At 37.1% G+C, this 23,238-nt stretch overlaps 2 protein-coding genes across 2 annotated transcripts in view; one reads left to right on the top strand and one right to left on the bottom strand.

Annotated features, from left to right (window-relative positions):
- necab1 (N-terminal EF-hand calcium binding protein 1) overlaps positions 1-9,722 on the bottom strand; it is a 41,188-nt gene extending 31,466 nt beyond the window's left edge. The window contains exons 1-5 of the mRNA XM_084424704.1: positions 9,428-9,722; positions 7,973-7,997; positions 6,865-6,973; positions 2,470-2,495; positions 1,080-1,177 (exon numbers count right to left, since the gene is read on the bottom strand). Of these exons, the coding sequence (XP_084280830.1) occupies positions 1,080-1,177; positions 2,470-2,495; positions 6,865-6,973; positions 7,973-7,997; positions 9,428-9,514 (345 nt within the window). The 5' untranslated portion in view covers positions 9,515-9,722. The remainder of the gene's footprint in view (positions 1-1,079; positions 1,178-2,469; positions 2,496-6,864; positions 6,974-7,972; positions 7,998-9,427) is intronic.
- A 3,919-nt stretch (positions 9,723-13,641) lies between these two features.
- tmem64 (transmembrane protein 64) lies at positions 13,642-22,557 on the top strand. The gene is made up of 3 exons (XM_084423688.1): positions 13,642-14,960; positions 20,517-20,672; positions 21,863-22,557. The coding sequence occupies exons 1-3, from the start codon at positions 14,259-14,261 to the stop codon at positions 22,046-22,048; spliced, it is 1,044 nt and encodes a 347-aa protein (XP_084279814.1). The 5' UTR covers positions 13,642-14,258; the 3' UTR covers positions 22,049-22,557.
- The last annotated feature ends 681 nt before the right edge of the window (positions 22,558-23,238 follow it).

Raw genomic sequence — 23,238 nt, 5'->3', positions numbered from 1 at the left:
AAGAGTTCAGATTCATTAGCCGCTATGGGTAAATAACTAGAATTACAAAGTACACAAAAGTTTGTTGCACGGTTGTTCAATGACAATAAAAGTATTCTTTTCTATTCTGTTGCACTACAAACCAGCGTGTTTATGATAAAGATAATAAATTAAAATAATATGATAAGAAATACCAGTTTGCAACATCAAGCAGCATAACAGACTGTTTTTGTACAGCTAAAAATTTATTTGAGTTTTTAGTGTTTTGTTGTCTTATAATTTATTGTTGTCAATATATTTTTTTAAGTTTTAGTTTTAGTTAATTTTTTTTTTTAGTTTTTTGGACTTAATCTTTAAATAAATGAAAATAAGAAATGTTGTCTTGGCAACAGCTGAAATAAAATAAGTGTAAGTTTTTTTTTTTCAATAAATAGTTAATAGTTTTAGTTCACAATATTATACATGATTTATCCTAATTAAAATTGTTGTTTTTGTTTCAAATAGTGAAGAACAAGATCTACACCGTATTTTGTAATTTCCTCAAAGATTGATTTGATTTTGAGATTTAAGTCAGATTTTTGGTTAGATTTATTATATATTATCTTGAAAAATAAAACTCAATTTAGCTGGTACTGTACCAAAAACCAGAAAAATAATAGTGAAAAATTAATAAAGCATGTTATCTTATTGAGATCAAACACCATCATAATCATGTTGAGGACACAGAGGCTGTGAGCAGCACGGTTGTTTGTGTCAGACAAATGTGAGTCTGAGCTAGTGCAGATCCATCTTCATCAACTCTAAAAGTTCCCACAGCTTTATTACGAAAATTACACATCTAACGGCTGCATTAGGGGCCAGGGAACATGCTGTGAGTGATTATGATAAGACGCTGAAAGCCTCCAGGATACCCACATAAATACACAAAGCCTAAGTTCAAGTACACGTAACTAACACCATTTTCAATCAGAGGAAGATGAGACGAACATTAGACAAGAAAACAATTTTCCTTCTTTTCCCCTAGTAGTTTCAGTCAACTATGTAATTGAGATCATGTCCATTTGTTGAATATATGCAAAGGAGGTAAGAAGGCAACCCACCTTCTTGGTTTTGTCCATGGCTTTCAGTATGGATACGTTCAGGTCTTCCAAGGCAGCAAGGACATTTTCATATTCTCCAAGATGCTGAGAGAAGTATTCTAAGAGAAAAGAAAACCCATTTCAAATACATATGACAATGTTTTCAAAAAAGCATCAGCAAAAACATCCACAAATTCTAGAACATCAATTAAAATAATGTCATATTTTGTTATTGTTTTACATTTATGCATTAGCATTTTTTTTTTTTTTAATTTCTCTAAATATATTTTCACTGTTCAAAGCAAATTAGCATTTGAGATCTACTGTAATATTTGTGTATACATTGCATATACCCCATGCAAAATGTACATATAAACCTAATGTTTACTTCATTAGTTACTTTCTTCCCTTCACTTAATTTTAAAATTGTATTATACACTACCTTTCAAAAGTTTGGGGTAATATGTTTTTGAAAAAATACTCTTAATGTCAGATTAATGTTGAGTTTCATTGTTATTTCGTTCATGTGTCTGTTTTTTGTGTTTCCTTTCGTTTTCAGTTTTCCAAGTCATACCTGCGTCAAGCAACTTGAATTGGATTACCACTAAACGTTACAATATGTCACCATGGCTGCATTCATTCGATGAAAAATACAATAAAAACTGAAATATTGTGAAATAATCAAATTTTAAATAGCTGTATTCTATTTGAATATTTTTATTAAAATGTATAAATGTGATGGCAAAGCTGAATTTTCCGCATCATTACTCCAGTCTTCAGTCATATGATGATTCTTCAGAAATCATTCTAATATGTTGATTTGGTGCTCATCAATCTTATTATCATCAATGTTGAGCTTTTTTTTCAGGATTCTTTGAAGAATAGAAGTGTAAAACAAAAAAAATCAGCATCCACTTGAAATTGAAATCGTTTTAACATTACAAATATTACAGTAACTTTTGATCAATTTAATGCATTGCAGAATAAAAGTACTAATTTATTTTTCTTTTCGTTTTTTTTATCTTACTGACCCCAAACTTTTCATATGTAAATGATTATATACAAATGATATTAGACATTTTTATATAAAAAAGTATATTACTTTACAAGCCAAACATAATTTTAATAGAAAATATAAAAAAGAAAAGATACCTAAGACAGAACCCTCTGGATAGCCAGTCTATAAATGTGTCTCAAATATCCTATCGTTAACTTCAGTATTTGTGAGTGTCTCAAATTTCCTTTATAACAGGGTTACTGGAAGAACTGTTGACAGTCTTTTTTCGAGTTCTTGCAGGATCTTGTGGGTTCCTCAGTGGACTGCCATTTTTGAACCTGTCTTAAGAACCCCAAATGGTGCCTCAAGTATCATATCAGCTGTAATAATGTCAATAAAAGTGTTAACTCTTACCACACAGCTCATCCGTGTCCACATTCCTGTAAGCAGACCATAAACAGACATGTTAATTTCATTTCCAGTTAAAAGACATGTGACTTGCGTCTAAATGTGACCTAATGTTCTGTGCTGATTTTTAAGATGCAGACAGCATCTTGCTCAAAGGCAGGTCCTTTGGGACAGCGATGTTTGCCTAATGAGAGCGGGTCATCTTAAGACAAGACTCTAACACTACAAAACAGCCACCAGGCAAACACTGACAACTCCATGTGTCAACCCTGCTCTGATTAGAGGCTCAATGCCATGAGGTAAAGTCATCATCTTAGAGGCTGAGAATAAAAAAGTCATGTAGTTCAGACTTTGAAGCCAGTAATGTATAAGGGTCATTCACACTAAACAGTGAACATATAATATTTTTAGATTTATTAAAAAATAAAAATCACTATGTTTATATAAATCTAAATTATAGGTAACCAAAATGTAGTGATAAATGTGAACATGCAAATTGGTTGAAAGGTAAAATTTGTGTTTTATTTTACTTTCACACTAAACATCAAACAGCATTTTTATCAAGAGAAATATGCCAAATTTAAAAGCAATTTCTTTTAGCTTCACACAGTGATAGTGATTAGCACAGCACGGAGGCTGAAAGATTTTCAGCATTTGGCAGTTGTAGAAGCAATGACTGGATTCTTTGGGTTTCTGCAGTCTAGAGCAGTGCATGGTTCCCCAACCTTTTTTTCCAGGAGACCCCTAATTTAACAATCAAAATTCTTAAAATGGCTCTAGAGGATACTAGAGGAAAAAATAACTATTGCTAGACTTGGATAAAACACAGAGGGCTTGGCGTCAAAGCTGAACTGTTAACTGACTGAGCTAGACCTCATAGCGGGAGGTAAAGTCATCGATAAACATACAAAGACTACCACCAGCTGTACACTGTCAATAATTTTCATATTTCATCTCATTCTTCTCTCCCCCAAGACATTAGAGTAAAAAGCATTATGAGCTACAGGGATTGAAATGATCTTTAAAATGGGATAAAATCCCTATAATTTAGTTTCTACCTTTTGACATTTACATAAAACCCTGAGCTCTTTTCACATCTAAAGATTAGACTTTAATACTGGATAATAATGAATAATGAATTCTGCTGAGAAAATGTTTTCAAGGAATTCTCCTTCCAGGTTCCTCTGACTATGACCAATGAATTGCGATAATCCATATCCATGAGAGAATAATGCAGGACCCCTAATCTTACTCGATTTCATATAATTGTCACTTTCCTGAGAAAAAAATAATTAGGTTTATACTTTATACACTTCTGATCACTATCTTTCATAATGAATAATTGATGCTTGGCCAAAAACAATTGTGCTAAGGGGAAGAGCCAACCATAATGTTGGCACAGGAAAGTGATTTTTCCTTTGAAATACTACATCAAACCAAATCTGCCCCGGTCACACAATGAATAGAAAATAAAATCAGAAGCACATTCTCATCAAACACCTACTACAAAGGGAGCATGTACCAGCCAGGAGAGCTGCTGCTATGGAAACCAAGATGACTTTAAGTGACATGGAATCATTCCGCAAGGAGGTGAATGTAAGATAATAATCTGCTCCTTATAACATATGCTATAGACTTGCTATAGTTGCACTATATTAATCACTTCATAGACATATCTCTAAATATTGGGCTAATATACCATTTTTATTTTGGGGTGAACTATTCCTTTAAATGTAGATTTATTATTTCTCCTCTCACAAAAAAAACAAAAACAAAAAAAATTGGCATGTCATGCATTATTTCTCCACAAGTTAAAACCCTTTCATTTTCATTCAAGATAATCTGACTATGAGGAGGAAACTAAACTGCTTTATCTCTCTCAGACAAACACACACATCAACAGGGACCATTGACGTGGTTGTGTCTAACAAGCCAGAAGCACGATAAGAATCAGTCTGACAAGAGTCTGTCGTGTTTGAGAGACAGCGCACCCTTGCCCTCAGTAAATGTTACTCACAGCAGACGCTGTAATGACATCATCAGGACAGAGTTGCTGCTGGGTGGAAGTCTATATGCTTGGAGGTCTATGACTCTTGTCGGTTTGCTAATGCATAGTCATGACTGTTTTTTGTGACAAAATCACACAGCAAGAAAAATGGCAAGAATACTGTAAAAAATACTTGAAGTGCCATTTAGTGTTCTAATCTCTATATTTGCGGTTATTCAAATGTATACTGTAGCTGGGAGTTGACTCCAAAAAGATTCAATTCTTTGACTCAGGGGCATTGAGTGGACTTCAATGCTTCGAATCAGTTTCTTTCAGGTAAACTGACTCAGTTGAAGGGCATTAATCCTGAGTGTGTTCATTAATTACGATTCATTCACTGATTCGTTCATTACACCAGTAGGAGGCAATCAGTTAATTTCTTTGAATCATTCATTTACTTGAACACATTCTTTTTCTTACCAATCAATAAAATTAGTCTGGAATCAAGTCTTGAAATTGATTCTAAAAACTTGGAATTCAGAGACTGATCATACGTAAAAGTGTGGTTCTAGCTAGCGCTGTAGTACTCTTGAGTCCAAGTCTAAGACTATATTTTTGTGGTCTTGGGCTTGTCATGGACTCGGTTTTGACTCAAGACTCAATCCAGTTCAAGTTAGGGTTTCACCAGCCATTCAGAGTTAGAATAAACTAAGTTCATACTTAAATTGGAATGTAAAGTCCACACTAGAGACTTAGAAACTACTAGCTAGTTTGTCACTAACTTACTTAATTTGGTTGCACCATTAGATCTTAAGGCATATATCATAATATGACATTTATCTTCAATAATCCAATAGCAGCCTTCAAATTCATGAGCAGAAGCTATGTAAAAACAGCACAAATATGTAACGTCTGAGAGGCGAGGAAAAGTGGATCTATTTGCAGCATTTTACTATAATAAACAAATCAAAATGAAAATACAAGAAGGTGATAATCCATAGAACTCCCAAAACACCTAAAAATGTGTGCTACTAAACACAAGCAACATTGAAGAACAGAACAAACTGAGGGCAATATACAGCCAAACTGATCATCTAAACAAGGAGCAGGTAGATGTAATCAACCAAACATTGAGTAACTATAACAACAAATGAAACGAAGGAAGAAATACAAAAAAATAAAACTGAAACCAAAACTGAACTGAATGTGACATTACCCCCTCTCCTGGTAGGCACCATGAGAGGAACAACATAAGCGGAGGGAGGGTGGGTGTCTTGGTGGAGTAAGTGGCGAGGCCAGCAACAGAAGAGACCAAGGGAGAGCCGCCACTGGAAGAGACCATGGGGGAGCCGCCGGGGTACAAGACCACGGGGACCATGGGGGCACTAGTGGAGTAAGAGTACTTAGAGCTAGCCAGATAGGAGCCAGGAGGAGGATGACACATGGTGGAACCGATGGAGGGAGGAATGGCCAGAGAACAGGCGACACTGGAAGACCAGAAGGCCAAACGGAGCCGCAGTGACGAGTGGCCGTGGTGGAGCCAGGGTGCCAGAGGACTGAGGCGGAGCAAGTGCGAGTGCGGACTGAGGAGGAGCCGGAGGGAAGGAGGAGCTCGACCAAAACCAAAGGGGTGGAGGGACGAGGCACAGCCGGTGGCCCAGAAGTCCGTGGTGGAGGCTGAGCGACTGACCAAGGCGTAACCAAAGGGACGAGGGAGCCTTAGTGGAGCCGACATGCTGATGGGCCGTGGTGGAGTAATGAGCTCGGAGACCCGAGGCAGAGCCAGGGAATCTGTGCACCAAGGTGGAGCTGGGGGCCGGGATGTCCCAGGCGGAGCCATATCGCTGGGCAATCAGAGGAAGGGGAGCCGAGGAGCTGGACGATACAAGTGGAGGACTGGCAGAGACGAGGACGACTAGGGACTGGGTTGAACCAGCAGAGACAAAGGCGACTTGGGACTAAGTATCAACATCATACATGTCTAAAGAATGGAAGTTTTTAAAACAAGAGCTTATATTCATGCAATTCACTCAATTTACTGTTTTATTCCAAACATTATTTCTTGGTCAGAGGCATCTTTAAACATTTAGTTAACACGTAGAGTTACATTAAACTAAGTTTAATGGTGCGACACAAACATATTTAGTAATGCATAAGTTGTAACTTAGTGCCCCTTTACATCGTAACTAGGCTAAGTTGTTACACACAGCAGGTAAACCATGTCTTCGCCTGGACTCTGACTCAAATGAGCTGGTCTCAACTACAACACGGTCCTAGCACACATGTATTTTTATAGTCAAAACAATTAGATTCCTGCTATATGATTGTCTGAGACATGTGGCAGTACCCACACAACAGTTCCAGCAATTAGATTTATTGTCAGGTGTATGTGAATAACAAACAGCAATACTTACTCTGTGTTATGAGTGTCAATTGTATGGAAAAGCTCCTTTAATTCATCTCCTGACAGAACACCATCTGAGAAATAAGCCTTGAACTCGTCAAAGGACAGCTTCCCATCATCTTTTGAGAGGAAAATGTGGTTAAAAATGTGCCTTGAAAAACAAAGTATAACTCATAAAGCATTTCAGATTTAATAAAGACAGAGTTGAATCTATAAATTAGAAAGAAAGTAAAGTTCATCATCCTTCAGAATATGACAATTTAGCTCATGGACATCAGATCGCAGGTGTTTGGGGAAAAACATGCACACAGACGCCACAAGATAATGTTTGCGACAGAACTGAGGGGTCGTGTTAGTTGGTACAGACGCCCAGAGGTTTTTAAACAAACAGTGACAGGTGAGTCACGGCAGGCTATACTCAAAATAGAATAAATGTACTGCTGCACATGTGGTGTGTGCTATACACCTACTAGTATACACAATATAAAATGCAGTAAAGGAACCTCAAAACGAACACAGTATGAGGAAGAGGGAAAAAGATCAGCAAAAATCCTTGTGACTGACATATTGTGCATTAAAATTACATTGACTGACATGATAGAATCCAAGTATGTGTTGTAACAGAGACAGATTTCTCAAACATAATTTACAATTCTCATACATAAACTTACAATAATGGTTTCTTTTAAGAACATTTTAATATCATGCAGTTATCTTTAAATGAACAAAATATTAGTTGGATCACCAAAGTGTTTCACAAAATATTAAGGCAACCAGATTACTTACTTAAGTTAAACCAGCAAATATTTTTTTACAGTGATGCTAAAGAAAAGTAACTGAGTTGAATTATTCCAATGCTAAACTGAACTTCAGAAAAGTATCAATCTGAACTATAGGAGGGGAGGAGCACAGTGACATTTGTTTGGTATTGCTCTACTAAAATAATGACTATCATTAGGAAATGTATGGACAGTCTAGTGTTTCCATGACAACAGAGCAACAGCATAGGCTGGGAATGGACAACCACTCAAACATATGGAGGCATGGGGTAATGTAGTCTATAATAAACAGTTTATTATGCAGGTGAACAACAAAAGAAAGAAAGGGCAATGCCTTACCATTTTTGTCAGCTCTTCTCAGTATCTGAAAGTAAACAGGGCATTATCAGTTCACAGCCAGGAGAAATCATGCTGCGTTGCGTTGATCATATAAAGGGACTCTAGCACTGTAAATTATTTAGGTCGAGTCCTAAAAAGAGCAGAGATGAAAGAAAAAGTGATGATGGCTATGTTGAATTTGAACACCCAGGCGCACTGTAGCAGTCTGTTAAATAAAGTCCCAATTCACAGCAAGAATATTCACACTCTAAATATGGTCCTCTGCTATAGGCATGCCAAGACGATGCTGAATTTAGCTTCCTCCTTAGAGGAGTGATAAAACTATGCCACCAATTTGTCAGGGACCGGTGCTTCCTTATTCCAGAATGATAATTAACAAAACACACCTCACGTCCCTGGGGAAGCTCTTTAGACAGCATACTACAATTTAATTAGCAACTCAAAGTGTGCTACATGTCTTTGTGGTTAAAGAAGATCTACATTATAGAGCAGAAAAGAGACTATTTAATAACTAAATGTTCATGTGAATAAACAAATTAACAATATGCATAATAACTGTAAATATCAAAAATACAATGAGTAATGAGTGCTCTGAGCACAGTGCATCACATAAGCCTATGAATATCTATATCTATCTATGAAGGATGCCAGTCTCACATGACCTGGACACTTCAGAATCAGTTTATACTAACTCAAATCCGAAACAGTTTAGAATTGCACCTTGCTAGCCTATATATATATTGACATGAACGCATCACGCAGTTGCCGCAGATTTGTCAATTTCACATCCATGATGTGAATCTCCCCGTTCCACCGGTTCCCAAAGGTGCTCTATTGGATTGAGATCTGGTGACTGTGGAGGTCATTTGAGTGTAGTGAAGTCATTTTCATGTTCAAGAAACCAAGATGATTTGAGCTTTGTGACATGGCACATTATCCTACTGGAAGTAGCCATCAGAAGATGGGTACACTGTGGTCATATAGGGATGAGTGGTCAGCTCAGGCAGGCTGTGGTGTACTAAGGTGTGGTAAAAAGTGTGGCAAGAAAATATCCTCCATGCCATTACACCACCAGCACTAGCCTGAACCGTTGATACCAGGCAGGATGGATCCATGCTTTCATGTTGTTTACGCCAAAATCGGACCCTACCATATGATTGATGCAGCAATCGAGACTCAACACTCAAGTACTGAAGAAAATTTAACTTATCCATGTAACAATCGATTAATTTATGTTATTAACTAATATTAAGCAGATAAACAAAAACTGGGGAACCTTTAGTAGGTAAATTAAGTCTGCTAAAATGAAAGGTCAATCAATCTGCGAGTGGACTCAACACAAACCCCTGGCACTGTGGATCCATCAACAGGTTATTTTACGTCTCCGTTTTCATTTTATCGTTCAGCACATTAATTCCGTATTACAATCAGACAATATTTAAAAAAAATACTCACATCCAAAAATATTGACATTCCTTTCTTTAACTCGATGGGAGTGCTGGCTTCATCTGACAGTGACTGCACCTCTTCAGAGCAATCCATAGTGACTCCTCGTGATAAATAATTATCTAACTTTCAGCTACAATAACGCTTAATTAATCCAAACAAGTGCGCGTGCAGAGAGAAGAATCGCGCGTTCCGCAGTGTGTACTGTAATGCGCGTGAAAGGAATCTCCCGCTGTACTCCAGTGATGAGCCACAGGTCTCCTGATGCTGTGACACACGCACCAATGAATGACATTCGCTTTGTGGTGTGTTATCACGCTAGTCATTACTCTCTACCTGTCTCAGCGGGCATAAACTATTTTATTACTCTCTCACCATGCATTTTTACGATGCATTTTTTCATGTTTGTTGTGATGCAAATAGATATAATATAATGGAAAACTACGCGATCAAGTTCATACGTGTTATTAGTGTTACAGGAGAATTACATTTAAAGGCATTTAGTTTACAGCGACAATGAACATTTTGTCATCATTTATCCCCTCATGTCGTTTCAAATCTTTAAGACTTACTTTACTCAGGAATGCAAGTAGAGAAATTCTGAACAAATGTTCTTGTTCTTTTCTGTGGAATGAAATGAATAGTGTTGGAAGATTTCAAAACAAAAAAATTAATAAAAGTAAGAAACGTTATTACTTCCCCAGTTATTACATAATGTTATCATTTTATATTTGTGAACTATTCCTTTAAGTGATCGGAGCACAGTAATTTCAAATACATTTTGGCATTAAAGAGTTAGTCCACCTCAAAATGAGAATTCTGTCATTAATTACTCGCCCTCAAGTCGTTCCAAACCCATAAGTCCTTTTGGAACCTTTCTGTCCCTCCATTGACAGCTACGCATTTACTTGCTTCAAAAAGTTCATAAAGAGATCATAAAACTAATTCATATGAATTGAGCGGTTTAGTCAAAAATTTACAGAAGATACATGATTGCTGATGAACAGATTGAATTTAGGCTTTTATTCACATAAACATTCATCACCTCACACATCAGTTATGATAAACGGAAGCTCAAGCATGTTTGACGTGTGAGAACCAATGAGGTTCATTCTCGTGTTACGCAGCACGTTTGAGCTTCCGCAAGAACCAATGAGGTTTGTTCTCAAGCAGGTTCTGTTGAGCTTCTGTTTATGTTCGCTGATCAATATTTATATGTGAATAAAAGTCTAAATTCAATCTGTTGATCATCGAGTCTCTTCAAAAATTTGGACCAAACCGCTCAATTCATGGATTAGTTTTACAATCTCTTCATGAGCTTTTTGAAGCATCAAAGTAGTAGTTGCGTTCCTGTCAATGGAGGGATAGAAAGCTCTCAGATTTCATCAAAAAGATCTTCATTTGTGTTCCGAAGATGAACGAAAGTCTTACGGGTCTGGAACAACATGAGGGCAAGTAATTAAAGACAGAATTTTCATTTCTGGGTGAACTATCCCTTTAAGGATAATGTTCACACCATGCACACTATTCACTTTTAATCATTTGAGAAGTTCTCCATACCTTCCCATCTAAAAATCATGTAAAAACGATTTCTGTGAGAATACAACAGTTCAAACTTTGTAAAATTCACTTTTAGCCAAGATAACAGATGGCAGCTCCTTGCCATGAGACACACACATCTAGTGAATTTTAGTGAATTGAAGGTGAAACAGCAGCGACATCTTGTGGTAAAACATGCCAAAATCGGAAACGTCATGTTAAAAGAAGTTTAACCTATTTAGATAAAAATAAACCGATTCTTGAGACACTGGACAAAACATGTCGCAAGCTTTTAGCTGACATTGTTTTTTTTTGTTTTTGTTTTTAATAGCAACCTTTACATTTTTAAATGCATCAGAGATGATCACTGATAATACTCTTTAAAAAAAAGGTCCCAAGACTAGTCCTTTTTTTTTTTTTCATAGCGATGCCATATAATAAACATTTTGGGGTAAACCATTTTTTTCATAGTGTGAAGAACATTTTAAAAATCGAATTATCTAAAGAACCATATCTACATATCTTTAGAAACATATCTAAATAACCTTCTATTCAGTGGAAAGGATCCATGGATGTTAGAAGTTCTTCAGGGAAAATGGCAATAAATATCCTTTATTTTTAAGTGCATTAAAAATTCAATAAATGTTAAATGACATTAGTTTGGTAGCAATAACTAGTTTAAGCTCACTAATGGGACAACTGCTAAATCACACAAAAACACACCCACAAAAAAAAAACTATACCGAATTAAATAAACTCAGTGACCCATGCAGCCACATTAAAGGACAATGTGGTTTAGAACTAAGCTGCCATTAAGAAACCCCTTGACCAAGGCCATTGTATCCATGATCTGTTGTAAAGGGAACAATTCATTACCCTTGAGCAGAGTGTGCATGAATGTAGTGTGGCCGGATGAGTCAGTTTACAACATTTATCTGTTTAGTTACGGACAAAGCCAAATGTTACCTTCAATGTCTAAAATCACAAAGGATCCATGACATGGAAGACAGGTCTGATGATTCCTCAATGTGGTAATACCTGAATTAATGGCTATGATGCAAACCCTACTCTCAAGTCATTCTCATACTCCAGACCAGTCTGATAATATTCCCATAAATTCAAAATTGATTTCCTGAAAATCAGTTTAAAGTCCAATGCCTTCATAACCTTCCACTCACAAAATCTATTCGTCTTTGTACTGTCATGGTCCATACAAAAGAGGCACCACCTTTATTTGGCAGAGATCCAGACACTTATCGTCATAATTGTGAAATATACAAAGCTACGGGCTTGTGTGACAGAATTCCAAGAAGGGCAGAGTCTGTTCTAAAGGTAAAGTGTGTCAAATATCACTCATCTGCAATGATAAGACCGGAGGCCTTTAACTAGCTATTTTAGGGGCAATTATTACATTTTACCATCTTACCAAAGTCAGATTTGTCAAACTATTATTATATTGTGCTTCAGTGGATTTACAAACCACACTAGATTTGTATTTGCCGAAGGAAAAGTAGTGGTAGGCAGAATTGAAATTTAAAAAGCTTTGACTTTGATTATGCAAATGTAATGTTACATCAGAGCAGCTTTGCTGTTGTCATGAGAATCGGTTGAGCACGAGAATCAACACGTACTGCGGCTTTGTGAAGGCTGAATATTCTATCAATGAATGTCAATGGGAGATTCTCAAACTTTAATTTCTTAAAAAGTTTCTTAAAAAGTGTAACATTTATAAAAGCTAGAAACTAATTATGCCAACATACCAAAACAAATGCTGTAATTATATGCAAAATAATGTTTGAGTTAAGCCGGTTTGGACTAAATTTATGATATGATCAAATTCATCAATAAATAAAGATATATAGCCTATATAGATAGATAGATAGATAGATAGATAGATAGATAGATAGATAGATAGATAGATACACACACATATATATACACCATATAGCCTACACACAGAGAGAGAGAGAGATAGAGAGAGAGAGAGAGAGAGAGAGAGAGAGACTTAGTAATGAAATTATCTGCAAATTAAAGTTTGAATGAAATTTGTGTGTTAAGTCAAGTCAGTTTGTACTGAACTTACTCCACCACATAATAATAGATATGACATGCAAAGTCATCATTTTGAGATAAAAAGTATAAATGATGAAGTCAAAATTAGATATGTCGAAATTAGATGTCATCAAATTAGTTGAGATTATTTACATTTTTATTTTCATTATGAAAAGTAGAATTTTATAGATAAAAAATAAAAAGCAGCATGTAATAATTCTGACTTTTCATGTCAAATTGAATATCTCAGTATTTCATAATTATTATTTTTTTATGAGGCAGAAATTGGCTTCCACACAGCTGGGAAGTGAAATCGGAGGGGGATCCACCCAAAAAAAAAAAAAATTCCCGGGCTCTAAGAACAATAAAAACAGAGACATATAACAGAATAGAAACTGTGCAAGGTGTGTTTTACTCGTCAACACTCAAAAGCGGTGCTTTTACTAGACTAGTAAATTTATGTATATTGGATTTAACCATAGACAGTGGATTTAACGATCATCTGACCTATATATTCCCATTAGTTAATGTACACCAGCACTGATTTTCAGGGCAATCGGAGAGCTGTTTGTTATCGCGATACTTACAGTGACGGGCAGATAATATCACGTGACGACCTCGCACAGAATACTGGGAAACAAACAGTGGCATGAATAACGCTCGGCGTAAACATCCGTTGCTGAGGTGGGCAAGAGCTCGCAGAACACAAGTAATAAAACAACTCGTCTGGCAAACGCAACGACCGTCTATCCGCGACTTTTATAATCGGTGTTATTCGGGCCAAGAGATGTGACATGTTGAGCTGGGTGAGCGGCGGGACTTTGGACCGGAGCCTGGTTGGGAGTAACGTTGCTGCAGACTGCAGTGAGCTGTGCCTGGAGTCGGGAAAGTTGAGCGACGCGTGTGTGTGATTTATCCGTCAGACGCGATGACAGCAGCGATCTGAACACGCCTGGAGGGATTTCATTCCTCTGATGTTGGGAAGGAGAGTATGGCGTTCATAAGTGAACGACAGCATACACATTTGCATCTTGAGTCCTTGAAGTGGTACAACTCCACATCAGTTTTCCCCAGATAAATTACTATATACACTACTGGACTTTTCGGGACAATTCCTCACTATCAAGGGAATTGATTGCTGATCCCTTTGTCTGAGGATCCCCGGGATTTGGCAACGTGTAAATCCAAGGGTCAATATTTTGGACTGGACGTCCAATCAATCAATCGAGTGAAGTCATATGAAGAAGGCATGAATATGTGGAGCTCAGGGTCAGTGCAGGGTGTGCTGAAAGCCCTGAAGCACGCCGCGGGTAAAGGACACATTCAGCTCAGCCGCTGGCTGCAAAAGACCCCTGACTCACTGGACTGCGACAAGATCGACATCTTGATCTGTAACGTCTTTGACGAGAGAGCCAACGGCGGGAAATCGGAGGCAGAGCCCGCGGGACTGGCCGAGACCGGTGCGCCCTTCACCCCCGAGTTCAGGCATCCGTGTTGCATTACCACCTGTTGCTTTAAAAGTGCCCTGTTGGCGTGCATCCTGACAGCTGTGTGCTTCTCATCGGTAGCGCTCGTGCGCCAGTACCTGAAGGATGTCTTGCTGTGGGTGGAGAGTTTGGACAGTTTTGTGGGAGCCTTGCTGTTCATTATCGGCTTGATCACGGTGTCTTTCCCCTGCGGCTGGGGTTATATCGTGCTGAACGTGGCCGCGGGGTATTTATATGGGTTTGTGTTGGGGATGGGACTGGTGATGGTTGGGGTTTTGATCGGGACTTTCATAGCTCATGTGGTGTGCAAGCGATTGCTGACGAACTGGGTTCTGAGTAAGATCGGGAGCAGTGAACAGCTGAGTGCTGTTATTCGGGTGGTGGAGGGGGGAAGTGGACTCAAAGTTGTGGCCTTAGCGAGACTCACTCCGATTCCTTTCGGTCTCCAGAACGCGGTCTTCTCGGTAAGTCTGTTTTTGACATTCTTGCTAATAATGTTATTAAGCTAATTTTTTAACAAGGCATTAACAAATGTTTTCATTTGAGCAATATCTCACCAGTGTTAGGCTATTTATTATATTATCATTGATATTCTGTTGTAGTAGCCTATTTATTCATATTTTAATTAGATTTTGTTCACTTCAATTTGAAAGTCATTTTTTAAAAAAGATGTCTTTATAGTTTTTTTTATTTATTCATTATTATTATTAAGGTTGTTTTATTTTAAGTTAAACTAAACGAAAATTAGATGTTGCCTTGGCAACTAGCTGGAATAAAATATGCTTAAGGTTTCTCATTTTATGTCAGGTCATGCTTATTTTGTTCCAAGTAACAAATTTGTTTATGGTTTTAAGTTTTAGTTGACGATAATAACCCAGTATTGCACGAGTGCATCAGGATTACAGTCTTGCTAAATTGCAAGAGATCATAAATCTATAATTATGAAACATGCATTGAGCGGTTTAGTCCAAATTTTCTAAAGAGACTTGGTCACTTTATATGATGAACAGATTGAATTTAGACTTTTATTCACATAAACATTGATCAGCGAACATAAACAGAAGCTCAACAGAGCGATGTGCGAGAACAAACCTCATTGGTTGTTGCAGAAGCTCAAACGTGCTGCGTAACACGAGAATGAACCTCATTGGTTCTCACACATCAAGAGAACATGCTTGAGCTTCTGATGTGTGAGTTGATGGATGTGAGTTCAATCTGTTCATCATATAATGCGATTGTGTCTCTTCAAACAGTTTGGACTAAACCGCTCAATACAAATGGATTAGTTTAACAATCTCCTTATGAACTTTTTGAAGCGTCAAAATGTCAGTTGCGTAGCTGTCAATAAAGGGACAGAAAGCTCTCGGATTTCATCAAAAATGTCTTTATTTGTGTTCCGAAGATGAACGAAAGTATTACGGGTTTGAACGACATGAGGGCGAGTAATTAATGACGGAATTTTAATTTTTGCGTGAACTATCCCTTTAAAAAGCTGGTCTGTATCAGCATATATGAGTAGTGTGATAGATGGTTCCCCTCTCCTCTCAAATAATTCCGTAATCATTCCGCTTGAAATCCATTCTGGGATTTACATTACATTATATGAAGCAAAAAAAGCGCAAAACATAGACTTTCAGGCCGGAGCAAAACATACAACTTTCCCAACATCCGTGCTCACAAAGTCTGTATGCCACGAACACAGACAAGCCAAAAGAAACAAAGAGTGAAATAATATTCATATCAGTCTCATGACGGTCACTCAATATTGAGGACATAACTGTTACATATACATTAGTACCTGTACATTTTATTGTTATGAGGTTTTTTTATTAGTAAAACTGTTTATACAACATGGAGGTCTCTGAATAATTGCATTGAGGTGGCTGTTAATCTTTAAGGAGCATCCAGGTGGCTTTATCCAGCTTTGCCGGAATTAAACAATTAAGACCTCCTGCTCTGAGCCGGATTTAAATCAAACATAGCTGCTCTTCACGCGGGATCAAGGGTAAAAACAGGACTCTGTGTACGTTGAAATATGTTACCTTTAGACGCTCTGCACTACCAATATAATACACTTTTAATTAGCTGACATATGAGAAAGAATCTGCAACCTTTAACAATGACAGAGGACCGTAAAGAACAGTGATGCACAACTTCTGCAGTGTCTAGCAGCATTTTTTCAGCCTTACTCAGAATTGAATTATTACACCCAGTTTCTTGAACCCTTTTGTTAAATACATAATGACACAAAAATGTACAGTCAGCAACATTTAAATAAATAATTTACAAAAAATAAAATTACACATGGGCTCTTAAATGGGATTTTAATGACAATCGTGTTTTATGTAAGGTATTTAAATCATATTTAGTGTAGTCCCATAAAATATGCTCATGCTTGGACTTTTCAAAGAGCTGTATCTTGTTCTGTTTACCCATACGTTTCATTTTAATACAAAGAAAGATTACAATTGCTCAAATTAGATTTGAGATGTACTTAGATTTTCTCAGGCATTAAGGCTGGTTTGGTTTGTGATATGAACGTGGACCAGCAGCCTGCCATTGTGTAACATGTTTGACTATTATTTGTACTGTTTGCATAATTTATTCACTGGATGATTCATAGGTCAATGTTTTGCTCCTTTGACGTTTTTTTTTTATGATTATGAGCAGATGTCTTTACAAGATTGATTGATTTACACCCCTTCTGCTTGAAAGTCTGACAGTGATTGACTGATTATATCTTGGTTTCTTGGAAATGAACATTGAACACCTGCTTACAGTTGGAGTTTGCATCATTTTAGCAAGCACAATGTTAAACAGAGCTGGGGGGTTTTCTATTTACAAGTATAGGGCTGCACAATTAATTGAAAATAATCTAAATTAGTTACAACTACAATTAAAGAATTGTAAATTTTGTCAGTTACAATATTCAATTTACGTCTGCTCTTGTTGCATCAAAATAGTCTAGTATTGTGCTGTCTGCTTACTGTGTATAATTACAAGTTTGATTTCATGCAGCTCCACTTTTAAGGCCAATTCACACCGCACAGACAGTCACCAGTTTACAGCACGTCACTTCTCAGACATTCTAACTCCTATTCAGCATGTTCAATCGGCGGAAAAAAATTGGACTATAAAAATAATGGTTCAAAAGGGGGGGTCATAGAAGAACCATTATTGTTTGTTTCCCCAAAGAACCTTTCAGCGATCAGTTCTTTATAATAACCATTTTTCCTTAGTGTGAAGAACATTTTAATAATCTGATTCTGAATAACTGTTTTCCATTATAAAGAACCTTTTAGGTTCAATGGATGTCTAAGGTTCTTCATAGAACCATCAATGCCAATTAAGAACTGTTATTTTTTAGCGCTTAAGAGGACGAGGACAAAGTTGATTTACCGATGTAAAAACCCCCAATAAATTCATAAACACACTTCTCAGCTTGTTTTAGATAAGGGCAGGGTTATTATTAACTAAAACTGAAACCATAAAATGTGTACACCATAAAAAAACCCATGTTAACTATAAAAACTTGTTCATATAACATTGTTTTAGATGCATACATAAAGATTATATACATGCAATTGCCCTGTACGAAAAAGAAAAAGATTTGTCATAATCGCGCAGCCCTATTTAGACATTACATCTGAGTCAGAAGTAACCTACATTACGCTAGTAGAGTGTCATTGCTCTTGAAGCAAACACAAGTCTCTGTTCTTTTTAAAGGACACTGTAATGATCAAGCACTCATCTTAATCGCTGTTTAGTTCTGGGTTTGCTTTTACTTAGAATTGAACCTGATAACGTGAGTCAGTACTCTTGCTCCAGTAGCCTGCCTTTACCCATTGTCCTCCTTTGTAAAATCAGTGAGGATGATATTCAATTTGCACCAGTTGGAAAGCGAGTGAACATCAGGCTCTCTATAAGTGCCAGTGACTCTAATTGTGTTAGGCTAATTGGTTTTATTTCGCCTTTATTTTTTTACGTAACAGAGGGATCACAGCCCAAGGGTATGATGTATGTCGGTACCAAACAGGTCACACTGGAATTATGTTTCGCACACACTCAGTAAGCACGTCCTATAGAAGACGGGGCTATATTTCAATGTGCCCTGCATTTTCTGCTGAAGCAGAATGTGATGTGTTATGTAGGTAACCCAACACAATGCATGCGTCTGCATAGTGCATACTTAAAATGTTGCCTCATGGCCATTTATAATGAAGTCACTTCTAAGAACAGGAATGCATCATTTTACCTTGTTCATGAATATTCATAGGTTGACGCAACCCAAATCCAACACTGCCTGCATCTTCTGCAGTCTATTTATGAACAAAAATGCATGGGTTTGATGTCATGTTTAATAGTTTAGGACTGGAGATACAGGTTTGTGCCTTCTTTAATAACTCGCACACAGCAGGTGATGCAATTCAGTTACGCTAACCTTTAATGTGTTTATGTGGGGTGTGTTTGCATAGAGACTATCAGATTTGGAACAGGGCAGAAGCGCTGCTTAAATATTTGTTTTTTTGCTCTTTCTTCAAAGCATTAGAGCAATGTAGTACAACCAGTAAAATGTCCTACTGGTGTTGCTGTGAAAATCTGTGCATTACATTGTGTTTATTAAAGGAGTTTAAAATTGAATGAACAATTGCTAGCATATTAACATATCAGGGATGTACCGATATGAACGTTTTGGCAGATACCGATTCTTTATATTTGAAAGCTGATAACCGATATATTGGCCGATAAATCTAAATCCAAATTTTTATATAATTATTGAAAGCCCTACTTAAGCCCTATTTAAAAAGCCCTATTTAAAAACAATTTTAAATTGTTATTGAAACAAATGGCTCACCATTAAAAGCCCTGTCCTAAGCACACAATTAAAATGTTCTCATTATAATTTTATGTAGCCTATATGACAGACTTGTGCTGTGCATGTTGCACTTAACCATATTTCCCTTTTTTTTTATTGATTCCAATCATATTTCAAGCAATTCAAAACCATCATGGCAAACTGCACATCTGAAGTGTCTCAGCTGAAGGAAATAATCCTTTTAGGCCGGTAACGATAACATTAAAAACGAACATATATCGGCCAATACCGATATGGTGGCCGATATATCATGCATCCCTACAATACATGATTATATAGAAAACAATATCGATTTTTTTGTTTAAAGTGATCTAAACAGCAGAAAAACGTTTTTTTTATTTTTTATTATTGCTTTAGAGATTGCTGAAAAAGTCCAGTTAAAGGAACACGCAGACTTTTTGGGACTTTAGTTTATTCGCCGTATCCCCCAGAATTAGATAAGTCCATACATACCATTTTCATCTCCGTGCGTGCCGTAACTCTGTCTGACCCGCTGCTAGCCTAGCTTAGCACAAAGACTGGAAGTAAATGGCTCCAGCTAGCATACTGCTCCCAATAAGTGACAAAATTAGGCCAACATTTTGAATAAAGGCGAAGCACTGCTACTTCTGCGGAGTGATTTGATCGCAGCACCTGAGAAGCCCGTGGTGAGGAGCAGAGAGTTCGCTCAGAGTTGGAGTAAATCACTCCGCAGAAGTTGCAGTGTTTCGCCTTCTGAGAATATAGTTCCCAGTATGTATACGATTAGAAGATGGCTGTCTCATGTGACCTTGTTATTTGTACACGCTGTGACTATACAAATCACAACATGTAAATAGGAAAACGTTGGTGTTATTTTGTCACTTATTGGGAACAGTATGCTAGCTGGAGCCGTTTACCTCCAGTCTTTGTGCTAAGCTAGGCTAGCGGTGGGTGCGTCAGACAGAGTTACGACACGCACGGAGATGAAAAGGGTATGTATGGACTTACCTAACTCTGGGGGATACAGTGAATAAGCTAAAGTCCCAAAAAGTCGGCGTGTTCCTTTAACCTGTGAAGAACGGGGCTAAACAAGGCTGATGACACATTCTTGCAGGCAGTGAAAACACTGTGATTAATCTTGACCAACACCATGACCAAATATAGTTGTCGCTCTCTTTGACAGATCACAGATGTGTCCTTGCCAAATTATTTAGTGGCTTCCTCAGTGGGACTTCTCCCAACACAACTCCTTAACTCCTATCTGGGCACCACCCTGCGCACAATGGAGGACGTGATCGCAGAACAGAGCGTCAGTGGATACTTTGTGTTCAGTCTACAGGTAAGCCTTCAAAAACAACTGTTTGAAATAAAATCAGCAAAGACCCTGGATATACAGTTGGGCTCATATGTTTACATACTACTTGCAGAATATTCAGCATATTATTAAAGTTTATATGTGTTAAAAGTAAAAGTAATTTTTTGCACTGCCTCGAATTGTTCCACATGACAAAACATTAACTGAATAATCTTTGTACATTATTTTAACACGTTTTATCTATTTTTATAGCTTACATAGCCTTGCACCTACACAGTAGTCTGTAGTCTTCACAGGACGCGAGTAGCGTGACACGACATGGCAAAAGACAATAGTGATACTGTCAACACTGGATGCAGATTCTTATTTACATTTTATTTATTTAACAGGCATGTTTATTCAAAGTGACTTGCAAATGAGGAGCATCACAAGCGATTTTTCAGCCACGTTTATTTATATTGCACTTACAATGCAGGTTGCGACACTGACATTCTTCCTGTTTATTAATGTAAAAGAGGCAACAATATCCATAGCACACAGTCGAAGCTGCCCATGTTCTTTAGTTTCCCATCATGCTCTGCATTTTGTAAATCTCAGAATTCACTGGTATGAGCAGTGATGTTTAGTTTCAGATTTTCAGTTGAGGAACTAATGGACAACTATCACAAAAGACTACAAACAGTCATTGATGCTTGAGAATGTAACAATATTAGGATTATTCAAGTGTGTGCACATACTTTCCGTTTCATTTAAATTATATCATGTTGTAGAACATACTTGTTGTCTGTCTTCTCCTGGACTAAAATTATATTTTTTTTAATATTTTAATAGATATATTTTTTAAATGCTAAACATTTTACAGATTCTGCAATGGATATATAAACTCATAAGCAAATGAAATATTTATGTCTAGTCTAGATTGTAGGGATCATTCTTGTGGAACCTGTAGTAAACCATAATTATATATGGTCATTGGCAGAGCTTTAGCCAAAAATGTGTACGCATTTTGCATTTGCTCTTGTGTGTAGTAAAGTTAGATGCCAATAATGGATTCTTGACCGAAACAGACTGTTCTGATATATCAGCCAAGGACATTTGGCTTAAATTTACAACCGCACTGAATAAGTCACATCATCTGGATCTTTGTATCAACCGTCATCCAGCTCAGTCAGCAGATCCTCCCGGTGACTCACTCTCTCTGTTCCTCTCATCAGATCTTCATCAGCATAGGCCTGATGTTTTACGTTGTACATCGAGCACAAGTGGAACTGAATGCCGCCATCGCCGCCTGCCAGATGGAGCTGAAGACGTCGTACATGAATGGCGGAGCGACCAACCACAGCGGCTCGACCTATTGCAGCAAACGGGCTGTGGCGGGCGGGGGGATCAACGTTGTCTGATCAACCTTTTTATTGATGATGAACATTTTAACCCTCCATCCAGTTGCATTGCCCTGACTGGACGAGAGGAGATCCGTCAGAGGGGAATTCCCTGGCTGCGTCAGGGAGTCTTGGGAGCTGCTACCGTCCCAGACAGCTGTTCTAGTGATGATGAAGGTGGTCTGACTGCGGAGCGGTACCGGACCATCAAACAGAGATGAGAAGAGCTGACCATCAGATCTGATGGAAACGTTGCCCAAAGATTGGGACCCTGGGCCAGTATTAACTGAGAAGTTTATGAAATTGACTTGAGATGTTTTTGAGGTACGTTTTCTTTTTAAAGTTCTTTTTTTTAATGCTAATAGAAATTATAACTTTATAGGAGGTCTAAAGCATGAAATGGGTTAATTAATTAAAGAGAATGTTATAGAATTGTAGTTAGATATTACAGAGGGCCCAACTAATATATCAGGTTAATATGCTTCAGATGTTTGCTCTTTTGTTTTTATAAATATATACCGTTATTTGGTAAAAATGAAGAATTGTTGAATTTCTTTATATACTTTTCTGAGTTAATCTAAAGGTATTGCTTAATGGATTGTTTGTTTTTTTTCCATGTTATGTGTAGAGTAAGAAAAAAAAAATTAGTCCGTTAGTACCACCTGGATAAAATTGTGGCTTTTGCCAACTGGGAAGACTTTTTTGCTACACTGCAGTTTTGTAAGGAACAGATGGAAGGACCGGAAATTTTCTTAGCTGGATATTTAAGGCTGTCCTGCCAAGAACCTTTAGTACAGCATGATTAGCTCAGCAGTATATGTTCGATTTCTTATTCTCATATTGAGAGGACTGAAATGATTTGCCTTCTTTCTTGTATGATTTAACCAAATGCTTTATTATAGGGCTGTTGGCATTTTATGACATCACTTTTGTTAATTTATTCATTGTTAGAATCATATAATTCCAAAAGTTTGCACATATGGGATTCTACACAACTAAATATGTAAGAGACAAAATGCTGAAAAGCTGGAAAAAGCAATTTTATTAATATATTCTATATACTGAAAGTATAATGTATTTGTATAATTATATAAATGTTTATGTGTGTGTATATACACATATATATACATATTTATATAATAATCGCGATCTAACAAGTTTTTGTTTACATAATGTCTTACATAATATATATGTCTGTGTGTGTATACACA

This window comes from Rutilus rutilus, assembly GCF_951802725.1.
Source record: "Rutilus rutilus genome assembly, chromosome: 11".
Taxonomy (NCBI): Eukaryota; Metazoa; Chordata; class Actinopteri; order Cypriniformes; family Leuciscidae; genus Rutilus; species Rutilus rutilus.
Note: the sequence above shows the minus strand (reverse complement) of the source record. Positions and strands in the feature narration are given on the sequence as shown.